This window comes from Chenopodium album, chromosome 20 (genome assembly GCF_948465745.1).
Source record: "Chenopodium album chromosome 20, dcCheAlbu1.1, whole genome shotgun sequence".
NCBI classification, from domain to species: domain Eukaryota; kingdom Viridiplantae; phylum Streptophyta; class Magnoliopsida; order Caryophyllales; family Amaranthaceae; genus Chenopodium; species Chenopodium album.
Genome location: NC_137853.1, coordinates 36,141,924 through 36,161,469, shown reverse-complemented (window position 1 = coordinate 36,161,469; position 19,546 = coordinate 36,141,924). Strand labels below are relative to the sequence as shown.

The 19,546-nt window shown below is 34.0% G+C and overlaps 3 protein-coding genes and 1 pseudogene across 4 annotated transcripts; 2 read left to right on the top strand and 2 right to left on the bottom strand.

Annotated features, from left to right (window-relative positions):
• The first annotated feature begins 101 nt into the window (after positions 1-101).
• On the top strand, positions 102-7,900 carry LOC145598859 (uncharacterized). Of its 2 annotated transcripts, XM_081655256.1 has the most exons (4): positions 102-237; positions 2,312-2,657; positions 5,157-5,264; positions 7,762-7,900. In XM_081655256.1, exons 2-3 carry the CDS (start codon positions 2,366-2,368, stop codon positions 5,234-5,236), a joined length of 372 nt encoding a protein of 123 aa, XP_081511382.1. In that variant the 5' UTR covers positions 102-237; positions 2,312-2,365; the 3' UTR covers positions 5,237-5,264; positions 7,762-7,900. The 2 variants fall into 2 exon arrangements, with proteins under 2 accessions (XP_081511382.1, XP_081511381.1); XM_081655255.1 differs by lacking the exon at positions 7,762-7,900 and having other exon boundaries at positions 5,157-5,415.
• Positions 7,775-9,180, top strand: LOC145597127 (hyoscyamine 6-dioxygenase-like). Its single transcript, XM_081653293.1, has 4 exons — positions 7,775-7,975; positions 8,197-8,447; positions 8,517-8,835; positions 8,908-9,180. Exons 1-4 carry the CDS (start codon positions 7,775-7,777, stop codon positions 9,178-9,180), a joined length of 1,044 nt encoding a protein of 347 aa, XP_081509419.1.
• Positions 9,181-10,710: 1,530 nt separating this feature from the next.
• On the bottom strand, positions 10,711-14,350 carry LOC145597297 (eukaryotic peptide chain release factor subunit 1-3). The gene is made up of 2 exons (XM_081653432.1): positions 14,213-14,350; positions 10,711-12,660 (listed from the first exon to the last, which is right to left on the bottom strand). Exon 2 carries the CDS (start codon positions 12,630-12,632, stop codon positions 11,319-11,321), a length of 1,314 nt encoding a protein of 437 aa, XP_081509558.1. The 5' UTR covers positions 12,633-12,660; positions 14,213-14,350; the 3' UTR covers positions 10,711-11,318.
• A 2,953-nt stretch (positions 14,351-17,303) lies between these two features.
• LOC145597126 (AAA-ATPase At3g28580 pseudogene) lies at positions 17,304-18,788 on the bottom strand (annotated as a pseudogene).
• Between the last annotated feature and the right edge of the window lie 758 nt (positions 18,789-19,546).

Below are 19,546 nucleotides of genomic sequence, written 5' to 3'. Positions count from 1 at the left end.
CCAACCCAACAACCCCCGAGACCTGTCCATATGCATTTGTGGCCTTCTAAAGTTAAACGGGTTAATCCAAATCCAAATTCAAATTGGACCCCAAAAAAAATAAAAAAAAATACCAGAAAATTCAATATTGCCGCTAGGCTTTTTGGGTACAAGTTTGGAATCTATAGAACAAGAATTTTCAGTATTGGCGGGCAAGGGGATCATCTTCTTGATTCACATCTTTTCGTCTGGTGTAAGGTAATATTTGAATTTCTCATCAATTTTTCCATTAATTTCTCTACTTTGCTGATTTTAATGATGTTTATTCTTAGTTTCTCGACTTTTTTAGGGTTTACCTCCTTAATTTCAGAATTTTGTTCATTTAGTCGATGTAATTTTAAATGAATTGCTGTTTGTTCTTCTGTTCATTTTGATTGGTTTTGTTCATCATCAATATTTTGATTACTGTACATTAGTCTCTCAACAGATTGTTTGATTGTTCAAACTTCAAACCCCATTTCTTAATGTAAAATGTCAATTTTTTTCTGTAAATTCTAAACCCTAATGGATGGTAGAGTAGCAAATGGTAGCATGAAGAGATTACGAGTTGACCACATTAATACAATTTGGAGCAGAATTAGGTTTTAAGTTGCAAATTTCTCGGTGCAAAATATGTAGTTGTAGTTGGTGTTAAGAAAAAATCATTGACCTTAAATGATACCTTCACGAGCCAGAGTGAAAAGCTCACTAACTGAATTACCTGAATGATAAGAAGGATTCGTGACATCCGTGTTAGTCGCTTCTACAGGAGTCAAGGAGTGTCTGAGTATTGATGTTGTTGGGTGTATACTTATATATGAGAATCCAATATATAAATTGAATTCTTTTGAAGGAAATAAATGATCATATGGATGAGAAATTTAAATAGTTAAGCTGCCGTGATTTGATACAAAGAGAAGATTTACTGGAAGTTGTTTAGCAATCTGTTGGGATTCTAGAAATCAAGACTATATTTTCTCAACACCCTGATGTGACCGTTATTTCTGGGTGAGGGAAGTATATCAATAAAAAGTTAGGGACGGGATGAGAGAATCAACAAGCAATCAGAACCCATTGGATATATTTTAAATGATTTCCATAAAGATGACAAAAGGTTAGTAGTGTGTTAGTCAATTATGACCTAGATGTTGATTAGAGTATCAACAAACCGGAAGAAATTGGGTATGCTAATCAAGGTTGATGTAGAAACAAGTACATTAATTTTGCTTTTGCAAATATGAATTAAGCTATCGTAAAGTGGTAAAAGCTGCTTTAGACTTCGTGATGGAATGTGTTCTGATTTAATTGATCTAAGCAAGTACAGAAGTTGAAATAAATCATTTGTCTTTTTTTCAATTAGTAAATACTGATTATGCTTTAAATATGGTCTTGGACTTTTACGCTTTGTTTGGATAGCAAAGAAGGAAGGAAAGGAAGGGGAGGGAAAAAGGAGTAAGGGAAGGGAAGAGAAAGGGAGGGGCAGGTGAGCTCAATTTTCCCTCCAAATCTCTTCAGGAGAGATTATGCTTATTAAAGAGAGAGGGAAAATAGATCCCTCCCTCTCCCTCCGCTTCCTTCCCCCAATTCTTTACCCAAACAAGAGAATTTGCCTCCCTCCCTTTCTCTTCTTTTCTTTTCCTTCCATTTCTTTCTATCCAAACAAAGTGTTAAGCATTTAGCAATGAAGGATATGAAATATTTAGGGAAGCAGATTTGATATAATACACCCAATTTGGTTCTTGTTTCAGATAGAGGGTATCTTTGTTTTATGAAAATATGGATATTTCATTTAAAACTTTTGAAAGTTTTGTTTAAAGTAAATCTTATTTGGTTTGAGATATCATATTTTTTTTGGTGGCTCGTGAACTCTCTTCTTTGATTTGTTGTTAGGATTCTTACCCTCTATTTGTAATTAATTATCACATACTGTTTTGGAATGTCCATATATAATTTTCAACTTTTTTTACAAAATAAATTATGTTCGGATCTTTGGCGATGTTCCAATAAGAATAATTGACGGAGAGGGTGCAAGGTATTCAACTATTACAAATCTCTCTTTGCAAAACAAATTAATACCTTAAGTTTAGTGATTTGGGACAATGTGATGACTAATTCTGGATGAAGTTTTAGAAGGACACCAAGGGATTGGCTTTATCTTTTATTTCCTTTTTTTTTTTTTTCCCTTTTTTGGGTGGTTGGGGGGGGGGGGGGGGGTTGTTGGTAGGCAATTAGGTAATTGGAAAATTCATCTGGTTTGTAAAGTTACTGATTAGGCTTGCATTCTACTCATCAGGAGGGCTTGGAAGATTTGCTGCAATACCCATCCTGCATACCTGGTGCTCCTTTAATGGCATCAAAGCGTAATGTAAAATACTCTCCACTTGCCACTGATGAGGATGGAGGTGACATTTACAGTGATGATGGTCATATAAAGGGAAAACAGTATGATCCTCGGTTTGATTACACGCCAAAATATCTAGACAAAGTTCCATGGAAATCAATTCTTCTCGCACTGTTTCTTCTTTGTCTTGGTTCACTTCTTCTCTTTCTGTCATTTTTCATCCTCACTGGTCATATGGGAGGGGAGCAGTCTCAAGCATATGGTCTCCTTGCACTTGGAATTCTTACCTTCCTTCCAGGTAAAGACACTCCCTTATTTAATTATCTTCTCTCTCTCTCCCTCTCTTAGTTTTTTTCTGTTATGCAGTATGCACTTTTTTGGCTCAGTGAATGAAGGCTTTAGCAAGCACGAGTAGAATTATAAAAAGAAATTGAGAATGCATTAATCAAGTCATTGATTAACTGGTGAATGTGGTGCCCCTTTAGCTACATGCTCAAGTTATTTTACTTGTGTAGTTTTATCCATTCACCAAGAGTTTTGCAAGTATATTCTTAATTTTTGGGGAAGCATCTTTCTTTACTCCTCCCTCTCGAGTGTATGCCTTTTTGCGGTTGTAGTGTCAGTTGGAATCTTTCATTATTTGGTTTAAAATAAGACGTGAGGTGGGAAGCTGAAAAAGAGAGAGAATGTAGGCTACTCAATTTCTGCTTGATGGTCATAAGCTGAAGTGATCAACACCAATACACCATAAAAGAATAATAATGGCTAATGTGTTAAAAGTCAGAGCACATGAACTTTAAGGTTCTCAGGGCATGAGTATGGAAAAGAAAGTTGAAACGCTAGATTGAATGTCTTTGACAATTTTATTAGCGGGCTTCTGTAGTTTTGTTTGACGTGTTTTCAAACAAGGAATTCTATGATTTGAAGATTAGATATGATAGAAATTTGACAGCCCGAGTGAAGAGAACAAATCTCATTCGTCTTTGTTTAAAGTCTGACAAAGCTAGCTTACCTAAGTGAAGAAAACAAGATAAGTCCTCTTCATTTGGATGTGTACTCAAAAAGATGAAAGGACCAGAGCTTACTATGTTCAATGAGGAATTTAAGAAAAAAGAAAGATAAATTATATGCAGAATAGACACATCAAAGCTAAGACAATAACTCTTTAACGTGCGTCTTCTACAATCTATCCACCTTAAGAACAAATTGATTTTGAGGTATGATGTCTTTCATGCTCAAGGAGTCAAGGATATGATTTACCTCAGGAACCTTTATAGTGGAGAAAACTTAGTGATTAATATACATTTATTACCTTAAGCAAGGCTTTCCTCTTGAAGCTTGTTCCTTGAATAATATCTTTGGCGATTGTACTACTTGATGTACTTGATTTGTTTAATGAACCAAATGCTCTCTGTGGTGTGCACTTTGCTCTGCAGTCTTTGAAATTAACCCTACTCATTTAAAATAGCCTTATTTCATTAGAATGAGTCTATATTCTATATAATGTATAAAAGCTCGTCAATATACTGTATCAGTTATCTTTTAAAAATAGCTCCCTCGTGGCGGACAGGTTTAGTTGCCTTGTTTTTTACACTCTCTGCTTTGTATCTACTGATGAGTAGCCAGCAGCAGTCATCCTATCTGTTAAACACTGCCACTTTTGGCAATCTGGGAAAATTCTTCTCCTGTCCCCTTAAATGAGTGTGCTTGTTACATTTCATAGAGGTAGTAGTAGCTTATGGCTTCAAAATGCTTTCTTTCTGCTCACTAGTCATTGCTGACAGATCACACAGGAAGGATGAGAAAGATCTATAGGCTTTGCCTTTTGGGCAGCATATGTTTCTTTCAGATATATACGCTCCAGCTTTCAGAATTCAAAGCGTATTTCACTTAATTAAACAAACTCTTTCTTTGAGCTTGCAAAATTTGGCTAATGAATACTTCTTGACCTTCTGATTGATTTGTTCAAACATAAATTGTCATTAACAGCACATATTCTGTTGAAACTCCTTCAATCTTCCGCTACCACATGATGGATCTTCTGCCTTGTATGATCCCTAGTTGTTGATATCTATGCAAGTAACAAGCGCTATAGTTGACTTAGCAGTGTTCTGAAAGGTCCTTTCTTGCATATCATAGACTTAATGGTGCAAAGAATCTTGATGAGTGAGTGAGTGACCCTTGAGCTATGCCATGGTAGCCTAGTACAAATTCCACGTATATTAGCACCTTGGCAGCAGCAGGAATTGTTTTTATTAGTGTGTGTGTGTGTGTTATATTTTACTCTCTAGTCTTGTTTCGGGTGCTATTATTCTTCATTTAATCTTGAGGGGAGGGATGGTATTAGCATTAGCTAGCCTGGAGCTAATCCAATAAAGGTTTGAAAGTATCTGCATGACTTTTGAAATAATTGGGGGTGAAGCCTGCCCAAAACCCGTCTTGGCCCATGTATTCCTTCAAAACATACAGAGAAAGAACAGGGAACGAGAATTTCTTGAAGATTTAGATTGCAGGTACCCAAGTTCTTGGAAATGGAATGCTATTTAGAAATAATTTATGGCTTACAGCTGATGGAATTTTGTGTTTACTGTCTAATAGTTTGTTAGTGCTATAATGTTAGAAGAGATTCTTCTTCTTGCCTGTAGAAACATGTGCACTAGTCTTTTGAGATATTAATGCTACGCTGCATCTGTATGTTCATGGTTAGGAATGTTGATACTATCTCATTTTTAATTTCTCTTATGTGGCCCTGTTTTATCGAAGTGTAATAAAATCCTGGTTCAAATTGTTAATGCAGGCTTCTATGAGACTCGGATCGCATATTATTCGTGGAGAGGTGCTGCTGGCTACCGTTTTGCAGCCATCCCTGACTACTGAGTCTTATTCTTCAAGATTGGCACCTCTGGTTCATGCTTCTACTTTGTCTATTCTAGTCTGTTTGTTGATGTTATCATGCATGCCTGTTGTATAGAGCACTAACCTTTAGGAGTGTACTTTATGATTGTATTTTGTCACATTATGTGCATTAATTAATAAAATTAAGTGATTTGTTAGAAGTCTGATATTTCTTAGAAAGTGATAGTAACAAAAAATTAAACAAACATGTTTAGGTCTATTTTTTTCAAGGAACCATACCATGGTTCAGTCATTTCATGAATTTGAAGGGAAAACGTGAAGTGTTAAATTTGTTTTTCAATTGCTGTAATTCCTCTTATAAGGGAATGTGACACAAATAATGGTGGAGAGTGTCATGATTCAATATCATGTATATTATGGAGTATACGTTTAAATCCAAGACTTTTAAGACTTTACAAACAAAGTTAGTTACTCCATCTAAATTAAGTGGTAGATCCACCGTTAAGTAAAAAGGTATGGGCTCTTGCCTTTACTTGACAAACAAATTGAACATCTCAGCAAATACCATTATTGATTAAAAGTGGCATATTGGTTAGTGAATGTATTTTAAACTTGAAGGTCACTTGCTCTTCGAGTCTTGTATAGCTCATGCTTTTCGTTTCTTGTAAAACTCATGCTCTTTGTGCATGCTCTGTATATGGTCTTTTTCAATTTTCCACATTTGAAAAATCAAATAGCTTCCTCATTAAGAGTAACTGAGTAAGAAATACGAATACTTCATATAACAGTGTACAATATTTTCACCCCCTCAATTTCAGCATAAGTGACACACTTTTCTTTCTTAATCGTTTAAAATCATTGAGAACTACCATAAATGCGGGATTCCTACTACTATATTGAATTACACGAGTATTTTATCATACCCATCATGATCGACTAACTTCTCAGTTCTCACATACATGTTTATTTACTTTTTAAAAAATATCTTTTTAAAATTAAATTCACTAACTTTACATTAAACAATTCATTTCATGATCTCCAACTATTACATTTGTAAACCACGTGTCAATTTATCAAAGGAGCATGTTAAAGTGAAGAGCATAAAAATTACTAACATTTCTTTTGGAAAAAAACTTTGAGAGGACAAATGATAAGGTGGCATCCACAATGCCAACCTTGTTTATATGCTTCTACAGTTTCCACACTCCCATATAGGGTGTTTGTTTTTTTTGGCCATGAAATTGGTGTCCATAATGAAACAAAGAAAGATAAAGCCCTAAATTCAACCCCAAATGTGGAAAATTGCGTCATTAATGTGATTTTTTCTTATCTAATTTTCTTTATACATAAGGAATATAAGAAAAAGGGTGAAATTCATGCTTCATCTTAAAATAGCACCACAATTAAGAAAAGAGCTCATACAAGTAGTTGATTATTTAAAGTGTTATAATGTGTGATATAATATATCCCATAAATTTTCCATATAAATACTCCATTCTTGTATATCATAAAACTTATATCATACTTTGCATTTCATACATGATACATCTCACAACCCAAAACTAGAAGACCAACCTTTTTTTTTTTTTTTTATAAAAAATTATATTTAAGAAGTAAGTTCTCTAGCTAGAAAGGGTTAGGGGGACCCATATCCCCCCATTTGAAATGATATATAACCATCCATAATGTGGTTTGTACCATTATTTTACATTTTCACATCACATTTCTCATTATATCATAATCTCGTTCATTCCCCTTGCTCCAAAAATGTCATTAATATCATGTTTAAGATGTGATGGGCACAATTAAGTAGTTGGATTAGGTTTCTTAATGTGATTAGTGCTTGGTAGTTGCTAATATAAACCTGCTTATGTTTTGGACTTATGGCGTGCTTTGATATTTCTAATATCATTAGTTTTGGAAGCATATTATTTAGGAATGTATCACAAAATCACGCATCAATTAGTGTGATTTACTTTTTTTTTTTTCATTTATTATTTTCACTTTTAATCAACATGCTTGAGATTATGGGGAAGAAATATTATTTCCGGCCTATGCTTGTTTTTAGGGAGAGGGATTAGACTTTAGAGAGTGGGTATGGGAGGGGGGGGGGGGGGGGGGGACAGGGATTATAATGGAAACGACATATTTATTTACCCTTAATAAAAGAAAAAAGTGAAAGAAAAAGAATAAACATAGTAAGGATATTATATTAGTAATTATAACTTACTTGACTCATAACCCTAACTTATACCAAACAAATGATGACACTTTATTTCATCCTTATCCTATCCTCTTATCCGTATCCCTCATACTAAACGGCCCGTATATGTAGCCATTATAGCTTTATATATCATGGTTTTTTTTTTTTTAAAAAAATATTAAAATACAACTTATTATTTTTATTTCGAGCAAGAAGTATTAGTTTACTATGTGTACATTAGTATGTTTTTCCTAACACTTTAAATAGATGCTACAAGTAGTTATGATTTTAAAGAACCTATGTTTTATTTATTTATGTATTCTAAGGGTAAATTTTTTTGCAGATCATAACAAAAGATGGACAAGTTTGTTTCTACTTGGTCTGATGGTAAGATGCTGCCTGAAAACTATGTATTTTCAACTGAAATGAGACCCGGGGAGCAAGTCCCCATTTCCAAGAATATTCCGGTCATTGATCTTGGAAAGGCGGTAGGGCTTGAACGCAACAAAACAATTCAAAAGATTATAGAGGCTAGCCAGGAGTTCGGATTCTTTCAGGTTCATCACAAATTCACAATATACAGTTGCTTGCACACCACATACATTCCCCTCTAAAAAACTACTATGTCCTTGTTTTTCCCTCTTTAACATATTATGATATTAACATACATTGGCACGTTTATTAATTGTTACATAGAAAGTACTTTTTACCGATGTCATGGTATGAAATAAGCTCATTGCTATTATGCTCATTATGTTGGTTGCTTTGTGTATGACAGGTGATTAACCATGGAGTTCCGCAGACAGTAATTGATGACGCGAGAACTGCTTACCAAGAGTTCTTTGATCTTCCAACAGAGGAAAAACTGAAATTATGTTCATCTGATATCAGTCAGAAATGCATATATTACACAAGCAATGTCATGTATGATGACGAAGACATTCATGCTTGGAGGGACTGTTTAAGACACTTGTGCTCTCCTCTGGAAGAATGCATCCTTTCTTGGCCTCAAAAACCAACCAAATACAGGTTATTTTCCGAACATTAGCTCAAAAGAGTACGCTTATAAATATTTGTGTAACATATAGTGTATTTCAGGGAGGTTGTGGGGAAGTATGTAACTGAAGTTAAAAAGATGGGAACAAGAATTCTGGAGCTCATAAGTGAAGGACTAGGGCTTGGAGTAGGATATTTCGCGAATGAATTGCGTCAAGACCAACATATGAGCATTCATCGGTATCCTCCATGCCCTGATCCTAGTTTAACCTTGGGACTCAAGCCGCACTGTGATACAGGACTCATTACCATACTTCTCCAAGGAACTGTCCCGGGGCTTCAAACCTTGAAGGATGGTCAATGGATCGGCGTTGAGGCAATTCCTGATGCATTTGTTATAAACATTGGATACCAATTACAGGTACAAATATTGATTACTGTACTAACAATTCCCTGTCAAATTTCTCATGTTTTATTTGCAATTTTGCTTCAGATGGTTAGCAATGGTAAGCTGCATAGTGTGGAGCATCGAGCAGTAACGAACAAAGATGAAACTCGGATGACTAATGCCTTCTTCATAGAGCCTAAGGGAGACTGCATTATAGAGCCTGCGAAAGAATTGATTAATGCTGAAAATCCTCCAATTTATAAGAGTGTAAAATATGCACAGTTTGTTCAAATGTTTAGGGCAGCCTATTCAGGGAAGATTAAGGATCCATTAGAGCCTTATATGATAATATCAACATCATCGTTGTCAACCGAGTAAGGCTATGTTTAGTTCAACTTAATTATGTAAGTTGATGAGAGTGAGGGATAGGTCAAGTGGTTAGAGCTCCCTCTCGATTCCAGGAGATCCTGGGTTCGATCCCGCCCCTCTAAACAACCAAAAAAAAAAAAATTATGTAAGTTGATATTTGGTTATTTAAGGAATTAATTAGACAGATCTTAATTATTATTATTTAATTCTTTTTTGCGTTTATTTATCGTTGAATATCTTTAATTTGTTACTAAAACTATATGAAAATTTGATATTTTAAAAATGCAATAAAAATCTAACGACAATTCATTTGATAATTTAATCTTATAGAATAGTGCATATATAAGGTCAAAATTTGGTCAAATTTAAAAATCTGATTAGATCATATTAAATTAGATGAAATAAACATAGCCTAAATCAAATACCTTGTACATCCAACAACAAATTTCGCCGTGATTGCTAATGTATATACCAGTGGCGGATCTAGGATTTGGGGAATGGGGATACGAAATTACGTTTAATAAAAAAACAAATTATAAAATAAAAAGTAATACGTGGAGCGTAATAATTTTTTCCTAGCTAATAAATAATTTTACTATTGTATATTTGTATTAATATTTGTGTGTACTATACACCCTATCTTCCGACACTAAGGCTTAAAATTAAGTAATAAAATTGTGAGGAGAATTTTTTTATCTAAGAGACCTGTTATTTGTAACAGTAGGTCTCTTTGATAAAAAGTACAAATCTTTCAGTGGAGAAATAAACAATATCACTTAAGAGACCTGTTTTTGTAACAGTAGCTCTCTTTGATCAAAAGTAATATTCTGAAACTCCTAGGCTTCTAGCATGGAAGGTATAAAAAAAAATACCTAAGAGACCAAATTTTTACATAGGCTCTTTAAATTAAACATAAAAAGGCGGGGCTAAGAGACCGCATATTACATAAAGGCGGTCTCTAATCTTAGCAGTTTTTTTTTTTTTTTTTTTTTTTTTTTTTTTGGCGGAATGGGGGTACAGCTGTAACTCTATGTACCCCCTGGATCCGCCAATGGTATATACCATAAACTATAACATCTTAATATCTTATACTATCAATTTTTTAAAAAATTTGTTTATAATCTTCATATTTACTACGGAGTTCATTTGGTCAAACTTTAAACCTTTTACCAATGTATATAAGGAAAAAAAAAAATTATCATATAAAATATGGTTGATTTTGTTTAAATATGTACGGAGTAGTTTCATAATACCTACTTTGTCTTTTTAATACTTTCACAAATATGATATTAAAAATGTTAATAATCAAAATATTACAATTGAGACCGCATATATTGCCTTTGTTCCACATTTATAGAGGGAAGGGCCAATAAGGATTAAACCAACACACTGTCAGCAGTATAAGTATAAATTGCTCTAATCCAATTGAACCAAACTCCATACAAGCAAATATAAGCATTTTCGGCTATTTACCCAAAGATGAAAAACATACAATACAAGAATTAAACTCCAAAAGATCCATACGAAAGTAGTAGCGAATAGCAGAATACAGGCATACAGCAATATGTTGAAGGTAATTGACTTATTGCTAGAGAATAAAGAAGAAACATTATTTCTATACTTGAGCATACAGCTTCAAAGTATGAATCTTTTCCCAAAACACTAACATAGAAATGTTTAAAGCAAAGGGCGAATCAACCCCTTGACCTAATATACCTAGGATAACAGTTTCACTACCTGAATCAACAAAGATCAGAAGAAAAAAGGCGATCCTAAAGAAAAGAAAAACGACATCTTTATACCATTACCTCATGCAATGAATTCTATGATATCAAACAACAATATTGATTCATTCAACATCTCAATCAAAATCACTTCAGGTATGGTCAACCTCAAGACGCAATGGTGTATTCTCGGAGCACAAGAATTCTAGATTCTAAAGGGATCTCGAGAAAGGTATTACACACAACGTTATATGAAACATGTTGAAATTGATAATTAAACCTTAAATGGAACAACTCTGTAGAAATCCTCAGAGGACAACCTGAGCAGCAACTTATCTGCGATGAATTATGTACTACTCGTACTTACTTAGGTCTGGTTGATGCTCAAGTTGTTGGGCATGGGAATGCCAAGCTGATGAGTGATTAATCAGAATCTCCATAGGTTTCCCCATCATCAGAAAGCTCATCAAAGGATCGCATATCGAGTTGGTAACGGAGAATTCCTCCTATGCCACCAAAACCCCTGCAAAATTGCGATCCTTCTTGGGATTTGTTAGTGACAAATTCAAGGGAGCATCCAAAATTCTTGTACTCATTAGCAAACCATTCCAGCAAAGAAGTTTTTTCCTGCACCTCCAACTCAGCATTAGTTTCTGAGTCCCGGAAATTGCTCTGGTCAGCCTCTTGCTCCTTGTTCAAATGTTTTACGATAAGTTCACCAGTTGAGGCATTTTTCAGTGAGTATCTATTGATATCAAGATTTTCCCAGACAATGAGAATCTCAACAGCCCCCATTTCCAAAGCCTTGAGTGTATCTTCAACACCAAAAACATACTTACCTGTATCCTGACTGATCTCCTCAAAGTACTTTCCTATCAACTTCTTCTCCTGAATAAACTTCACATTGGCAAGAATTTCAGCAGAAAGCTCTATTGCCTGGTTAAAACCATTCTCACCACCATAAGAAACATCTACAACATTTAGAATCTTTGCCTGAAGGCGAGGATCGAACATGTCAGATTGACTGAGCTCAGTTTTAAAGTCAGCTGACCCAGCAAGTATAAGTCCTGAAACATTAGGCTGGCTTGTAGCAGGATTAATGAAAAACTGAGTGGCGAGTTCTGCAGTCTTCCTCACATAGTTATGCCGCTTCTCCATTCGAAGACGAGCAAAACGTAATGCAGATTGTCCTCCTCTACCGTGCTTCTTTGGAAGATCAACAGTAAATTTGTGAAGCACCTCCCTGGTGTTCCCACTCAGAGTACCGAATAGGGTACCATTACCATCCATGACAATAAAGCCAAACTTATCATCAGACTCAAGTAGTTCATTCAATGCCTCTGTATGGAATTTGTTGTCACACAAATACAAGGAAGCATTTATTGGCCTGAAGGGCTCAAAATCAATGGTTACTTTCTTTTCTTTACCATCATCGGTTACGATGGTTCCGGTGTATAGAACAAGCCCATTAGGAGGAACCTTGTTGTACAGCTTCAACCTCTGTTGAGCAGATGTAATAGCTGCTAGCACAGATTGACGATTCACCCTACTCTTGATATTGGAAGCAGTTCCATACTCATCACCCAACATCTTTGTAACCCTAGCAACTTGATCACGCGGAGGCATGATAAGGGAGATCATGCTTGTTCCATTCCCCCTGGCAGCTTCCAATGCCTTGATCAGCTTTTTGATCTTCCATATTTCAATATTCTTGTCAGTCTCATGGCTGTCTGACATCTTAAACCAGAATTTTGGGTATATTCACCTGCACAAATAAGCCTCCCACAATCAGTAATATGAAACCACTCGCACCAGGTACCAATTACATGGTGAACTAAAAAGTATATACTTTGTATTATTTCTCAAGATAGTAAAATATATAGATAGGTCACAAAAAGCCAAAACATTAGAATTATAAGTGAAACTACTAATTACTGATTTGACTAAGATTTTCAAACAATTTTTAAATGTTGTTTCAAAAAAAAAAAAAAAAGGTTTTATAACAGATGGAACCTAAGCTACATATAATCACAATGATCACATATTCTCATGAACTATCATAATTATGACCAGCAGCATCTCCAACTAGTAATTAAACAACTATTAAGTAGAAAGTCCAATACATTTGGTAGCAAATCAATCTACTATCGAAAACGGTTGGTGTCCTAAATGACTTCATATAAACAGCGAATGAGCGTTACGAGTCCATGACAAACATATCCACAAAGGAAATAATTATGACCAACAGAATGTCCAACTCTAGAAGTTAAACAACCATTATATAGAAAGTCCAATACATTTGGTAACAAATCAATCCAGTATCGAAAACGGTTGGTGTCCTACGTGACTTCATATTAACAGCGAACGAGCGTTACGAGTCCATAACAAACATAATCCACAAAGGAAATAATTGGTCAACACAGGTCTTCCTAAAATAGGGGATTGCTCCTTTGGTGCTATCATTAGTTTGGTTAACAAGAACTTTAATTGGCAACACGCAGCAAGATTATATCTCCCTGGAAGGCTGGAATAGAATTAAAGTTAAAATAATTTCCCAAAACTCCACTACAAACCTTAATCTGGATTCATGATCGCCACACAGCCAATTCATCTATCATCTATCATCTATCACTGAATCGATTTGCTACCGACTGAATTCCCTAATTTCCCACAACTCCCTACAAACCTTAATCTGGGTTCATGATTGCCACACAACCAATTCATCGATTACTGAATTAGTTTGCTACCGACTAAAATTCTATACTTCAATAATTCCTACCATCATTACCCAGTATCCCTTTCTCGCCCACAATTTTTTTTTTCTTTGACAATACTCCAAATCACAAAGATCAACACAAAAATTTTCTCATATAGCTACATAGCATAAGATCAATCACCAAAACCCCCTTTTCAGCATAGATTTTAAAAAGGGTAAGATCTTAAACTCAGAAATTCAACTCAAAAGGGTGCAATGCAATTTAACCAACAAAATTGAAGCAATTAACAATAATAATATGCCATAATTCTAAAACCCTTTACACAAATTTTAACAATTACAACATAAATCCATTCAAAAAACAATCCAATTCAGTATTTTTATACCCAAAAACACCCAATCTGAATAGAAAGATACAAACTTTCATCATAAAATCTACAGAAACAAAATCTATAAGATCAAAATCATCAATTCCACACAAAACCATACAATCAAACTGATGATAATCTTGTAATCATGCACATAAAAACCCAAAATTCTGGAATTTACAAAAGCAGTAAAGGATGATAAATATGATAAAAAGAGGAGGAGAGATAAAAACCTGGAAAAGATGGAGGGGGATCTGAAGGAGAAAAGCTCACACCGCCGTCGAATGAGCTTTAGAAAGGGGACGGCTGTGTTGTAAAAGGGTCTTAGGGTTTTCTCAATTTTCCACTTTTATTATTGTTTGAGATTGAGATTATGGACTACTTCGTATTTGTATTTTCTTTTGTTTAACTTTAACTATTTTTATGGTAATTTTAATCCCGGGTAATTTTTAATTTATTGTCTGTTTGAATTTTATTTCAATATGTAATTTTTTTAAATATATTCATAATTACAAATAATCTATTTATATATTAACTATTACTAAAGCAAAACTTGCTGACATCATAAAGGGACACATGTCACTTTTTTATTAAAAATTTTCCCGCCTAAACTATTTTAGACATCATCCTTTTATATATATATATATATATATATATATATATATATATATATATTGAGGACTATTCCAAACTAAATAAATACAATACTTCTTTCAAAATTAATTGATGAGATTATGATTATACTTTTTTTGAATATAAAATTGGACAGTTATTTAAACAAATAATAGCTACTTAATCCGGGCAATGCACAGGGACTAAACTAGTTACATACTATAAAGACTAATATGATTAAATTAATACATTATAAGTTTTATTGTAAGATAAAATTAATCATTAGATAAATAATAATTTTTGTAGTATAGGGGTAACTTTATATTTTAAAGATAACTTTTACAATAAATTAATCTATACCAGCCTAAGGCCTCATCTACCGAACCTAATTTTTGATAGACTGAAATTACTTTTGCTAAACTGAAATTATTTTTATCGAACTTAAATAAATTTACTAAACTAAAATTAATTTTACCAAACTGAAATTATTTTTGCTACTTTGAAATTATATTTACTGAATTGAACTTATTTTTGCTGAACTAAAATTAATTTAACTGAACTGAAATACTGAAATTATATTTACAGAATATTTATTTTTAAATTGAAATGAACATAACCTAAAATACTGCTGCCAACAAAAAAAAACATAGAAAAAAGAAACACAAAGTAATAATTTTGTGCTTACATTTTTTTTTTTTTTGAAACCAATTTTGTGCTTACTAATAATGACGTTCTACACTTATTTCTTTTTTATTTCCAATCATAACTTTTATACTTTTTTGCATAAAAAAAAATAAAAAAAATAAAAATTTGTACTCCGTACTTTTATAACGGGGTTTAATTAAAGTCTACTTCATAAAACTCAACAAATCTATTTCAAATAGAGTATTTAAATGAAACTTATGATTGAAGCATCATTGAACCAATTTTTCTATCATCACTTTAAGTAATATTGTGTTAAAAATCTAGTACTTTTATGCGAGTTCTAATGACATAGCTAGTTGTAAATCTTGTTATAGTATGTACGTACTAAGCGTTTAATTGCACAATTGCAAGGGTTTCTAATTCCTCTAGTTAATTAGGTTTTCCTTTGGAGCACCTATTTATCTTTTTTCCCATCATTGATGATCTTCTTTTTTCCCTTTTAAACTTGTGAATCTTGGATCCATACCAAAACTCATCATCATCATCTTCATCTCCGTTGACGTCATTACTACACAATCTTTCTTGAATTTCTTGACCACCACTTTTATTGACCACCTTACCCTTTTGTTCTTCCTCTTTCTTTACGACTTCTTTATGTTGTTGATCATTGTAGTTATCATCAGATTCATCACCAGCACGAGAAACATCAAAATGTAAACTACCTGCCATAGTTTGATTGTAAGGATAGACGAGTTCTTGATCTTGATAATAATGATCATCATCATTATATTCATTAGCACCAGAAACATTGAAATATAAACTACCTAAACATTCGGCCATGGTTAGGTTGTAAGGATAGACGAGTTCATGATTTTGATAATAGTGACTACCATCATACTCATCATGAGAAACATCGAAATATAAACCACCCAAATATTCCGCCATGGTTTGGTTGTAAGGATAGACGAGTTCATGATCTTGATAATAGTGACCATCATCATACTCATCAACACGAGAAACATCAAAGTATAAACTGCCTAAACATTCCACCATGGTTAGGTTGCAGGGATAGAAGAGTTCATCATCTTGATAATGACTATCATACGTAATAATGTTGCCATTGCCAAAATATGACTCCATTTTTTTGGGTAATGTTTTGTTGTTTAAGGTGAAGTAGCGGAAAGGAGGAGTTTTATTACTGATAGAAATCAGCTACTGTTTAATCTAGAGAAATAGCGTGAGTAATCCAGTATATTTATAGGTTTTTTTTTACTTCACATCGTATTCCATTAGGTTTAGGATTATCTATCTACGATGTATTTAATGTAAGAATTTTAAACAATATTTTTAAGATATTTGACAACTTACATTATTTTTGTCTTGATAATCTTTTCATCCCAAATTATTGGTCGTTTGACTATTTTTAAGTCAAATATGATTGATAAATTTTTATCATACCATATCACATAAATTGATGAGCGATTTTTCCTAAGCCCAACAGTGCCCCATATTAGCTTCAATTTATAATAAATAAATAAATAACTCATTATTTAGGATAAAGATTCTTTTAAAAAAAATTAAAAAAAAAATGTAAAGATAAAGATTGTTATTATAGTAATTTAGTTTTAGAGTTAAGGCCACACTTAGATTGGTGTAATTACTAATTAACATGTTCGTAGCTAGCTGCTTTCAATCTTCTCTTCCACTGACTTAGGAATTTTCGTAGAAAAGCAAAGTAAAAACATTTAAACAGGTCACTGTAAACCAACATAGGGCAAGACAATTATTAAGGCATAACATGAGCATAAGAATAATAGTGAGAGAATGAAGGATAGCTCAATTGGTTCGAGATTCCCTCCCAATTCAATGGATTCTCACCCCGCTCTTATGCATAACATATGGCTCTTTAAACACCAAAAAAATAAAAGAATATTAATAGTATTACTGTATGTATAATTATCTAATGCATCTATATTCTATATAGTTATACTTTAGACTTGTAACTTAGTAAGTGATATCTAGCTTCCTAATTTTCCTATCAAAGTCCCATTAACTTAACAAGCTTCTTCAATCTTTTGTGTTAGTTGTCTCCTTCACTTCCTGTGGTTGTGCAGCAGCAGCCTCTGCCTCTTCCTTGGCCTTTTTCTCCATTCTCCTTTTCACTGAGGCTGCCTTCTTAGCATCCTGATCTACCTTCGCCTTTTCGAGGGCACGAATGAGATTCTCCAAACATGTATCAACATCATCATCAGGGAACTTAGGCAACAAACTCTCACCAACATCAGCAGGTGTGATTTTAGTTACTTCCAACAGATCTCTAATCGCGCTAAACTTAGAGTGTTCCTCAATCAACAAATAGTTCTTAGCAAGTACTTTGAAACCTTCAAATCCACAATAAGATAACTCTATATGCTTGTCCATCCTTCCTGCCCTTATCAAGGCCGGATCCAACTTTGCCACAGAATTCGTCGTGAACACTATGATCCTCTCCCCACCAAGAGATGACCATATCCCATCAACAAAATTAAGCAACCCTGAAAGAGTTACAGAGCAACCTCTGTTCCTACCCTGACTCGACGATCCTGCACTCTTTCCACCACTGGTCTTAGAATTCTCCTCCCTCTTACCAGTTAAATCAACCGAGCAATCAATGTCCTCAATAGCAATTATAGACCTACTCGTCGTGTTAATCAATAGCTTCCTCAACTGTGAGTTATCTTTAGCCGCGGTTAGCTCAAGGTCATACACATCATACTCTAACAAGTTAGCCATTGCAGCTATCATTGTAGACTTTCCGGTCCCTGGAGGACCGTAAAGCAAGTAGCCCCGTTTCCACGCCTTCCCAATCCTCGAGTAAAAAGACTCACTATCCCTAAACTTCAAAATATCAGCAATAATCTCTCTTTTCTTTTCAGGGTCTAAAGCCAATGTATCGAAAGTTGCAGGATGGTTAAACTCAACAGCATTCCAAATTGATTCAGGGTTATAAGACTGTCCAACTTTGTTCAAATAAAGTTTTCTTGTTCTATTTTTTTCTCTAACTTTTTTTCCTTCCTTAATCACATAGTCCAAATACTTCCCAGTTATTAACTCTCTATGCTTCTTATGAAATACAAGCTCATAAAATTTCTCCTTATTCTCTAGCTTATTCAACTTCGACGTCGATTTTCGTGATCGGAACTTCCACCAAACTGTGATCCCATCAAAATTATCAGTCATTTCCTCATCAACATCCATGCAAAGGATACGTTTTTCGCCGAAAAGGTAAGGTAAACGGAGTCTTTTAGCATTTTTAGAGCCGTTTTGGGCTAAATAAGCTTGTATAGAAGTAAAATCATCATTCTTGTAAAGGTTAACTCGGTTGGAAAACTCATCAATGTAAAGATGAATGTAAGGGGACAATACGTCGAACAATTGGCGTGCATAGCGAGACATTAAACGGCGAAATTGATAGGGTGCGTAGTTTTTAAGAATTGACATTAAAAACATGAGGGATGCAATAGCTGAACTCGTGTTTACCCACTTTGCAAGGGTTTGTTTTTGCTTTGCCATTGTTTTGGATTCTAGGGTTTTCAGCAAGATTCAAACTTTTTCAAGGGCCTTTGGGGAAATGCTTGAGGTTCTCTATTCCCCACTTTGTATATGCCACAGAGCTAGGGTTTTCAAATAAGTCGTTTTGTGTCGGACTCGTGCATGTAAATGGGCTGAAAATTCTGGACCCAAACCTATTTATATATACTATCTCCGTTTTATATTATTTGAAACAATTTGACATTTTATTGCAAATGATATAATCATATAAAATACGGAGTATTAAATACTCTATATCAATTAATACTTTGTATATTGATACAATTAATACAAACACATGTTATGCTTGTCGAGTTTGGGTTCAACTTATTTATGAGTAGACAGGTAGTTTTGGGTTGAAATTTCAACCCAAACCTAACTTGCCTAATTTCATATTGGGTTTGTATTTGATTAAAGGGCCAAGAGAGTCAAACACAATTATTTTATATCAATGTCGTATCAAGTTATAATGTCATGCCATGTCATCTTGTGTTAGTTTTGGATTTGTCGTGTTCATTTTGAAGGTATTTTAGTAAAATCGATGCAAAGTAGTAGAAGATTGCAAATATTGCTTATTGGTAATTTATCAGACTTTTCTGCCTTATGGAGTTATGGTTTTCAAAGCCTTGCTCAGTCCTAGAGGATGTGATTAACATACAAAATTGGAGTTCTAAATTAACTTCAAATTTTCCGACTTGAAAATCAATCCTCTCAAATAAGGAATAAATTACACAAAATGT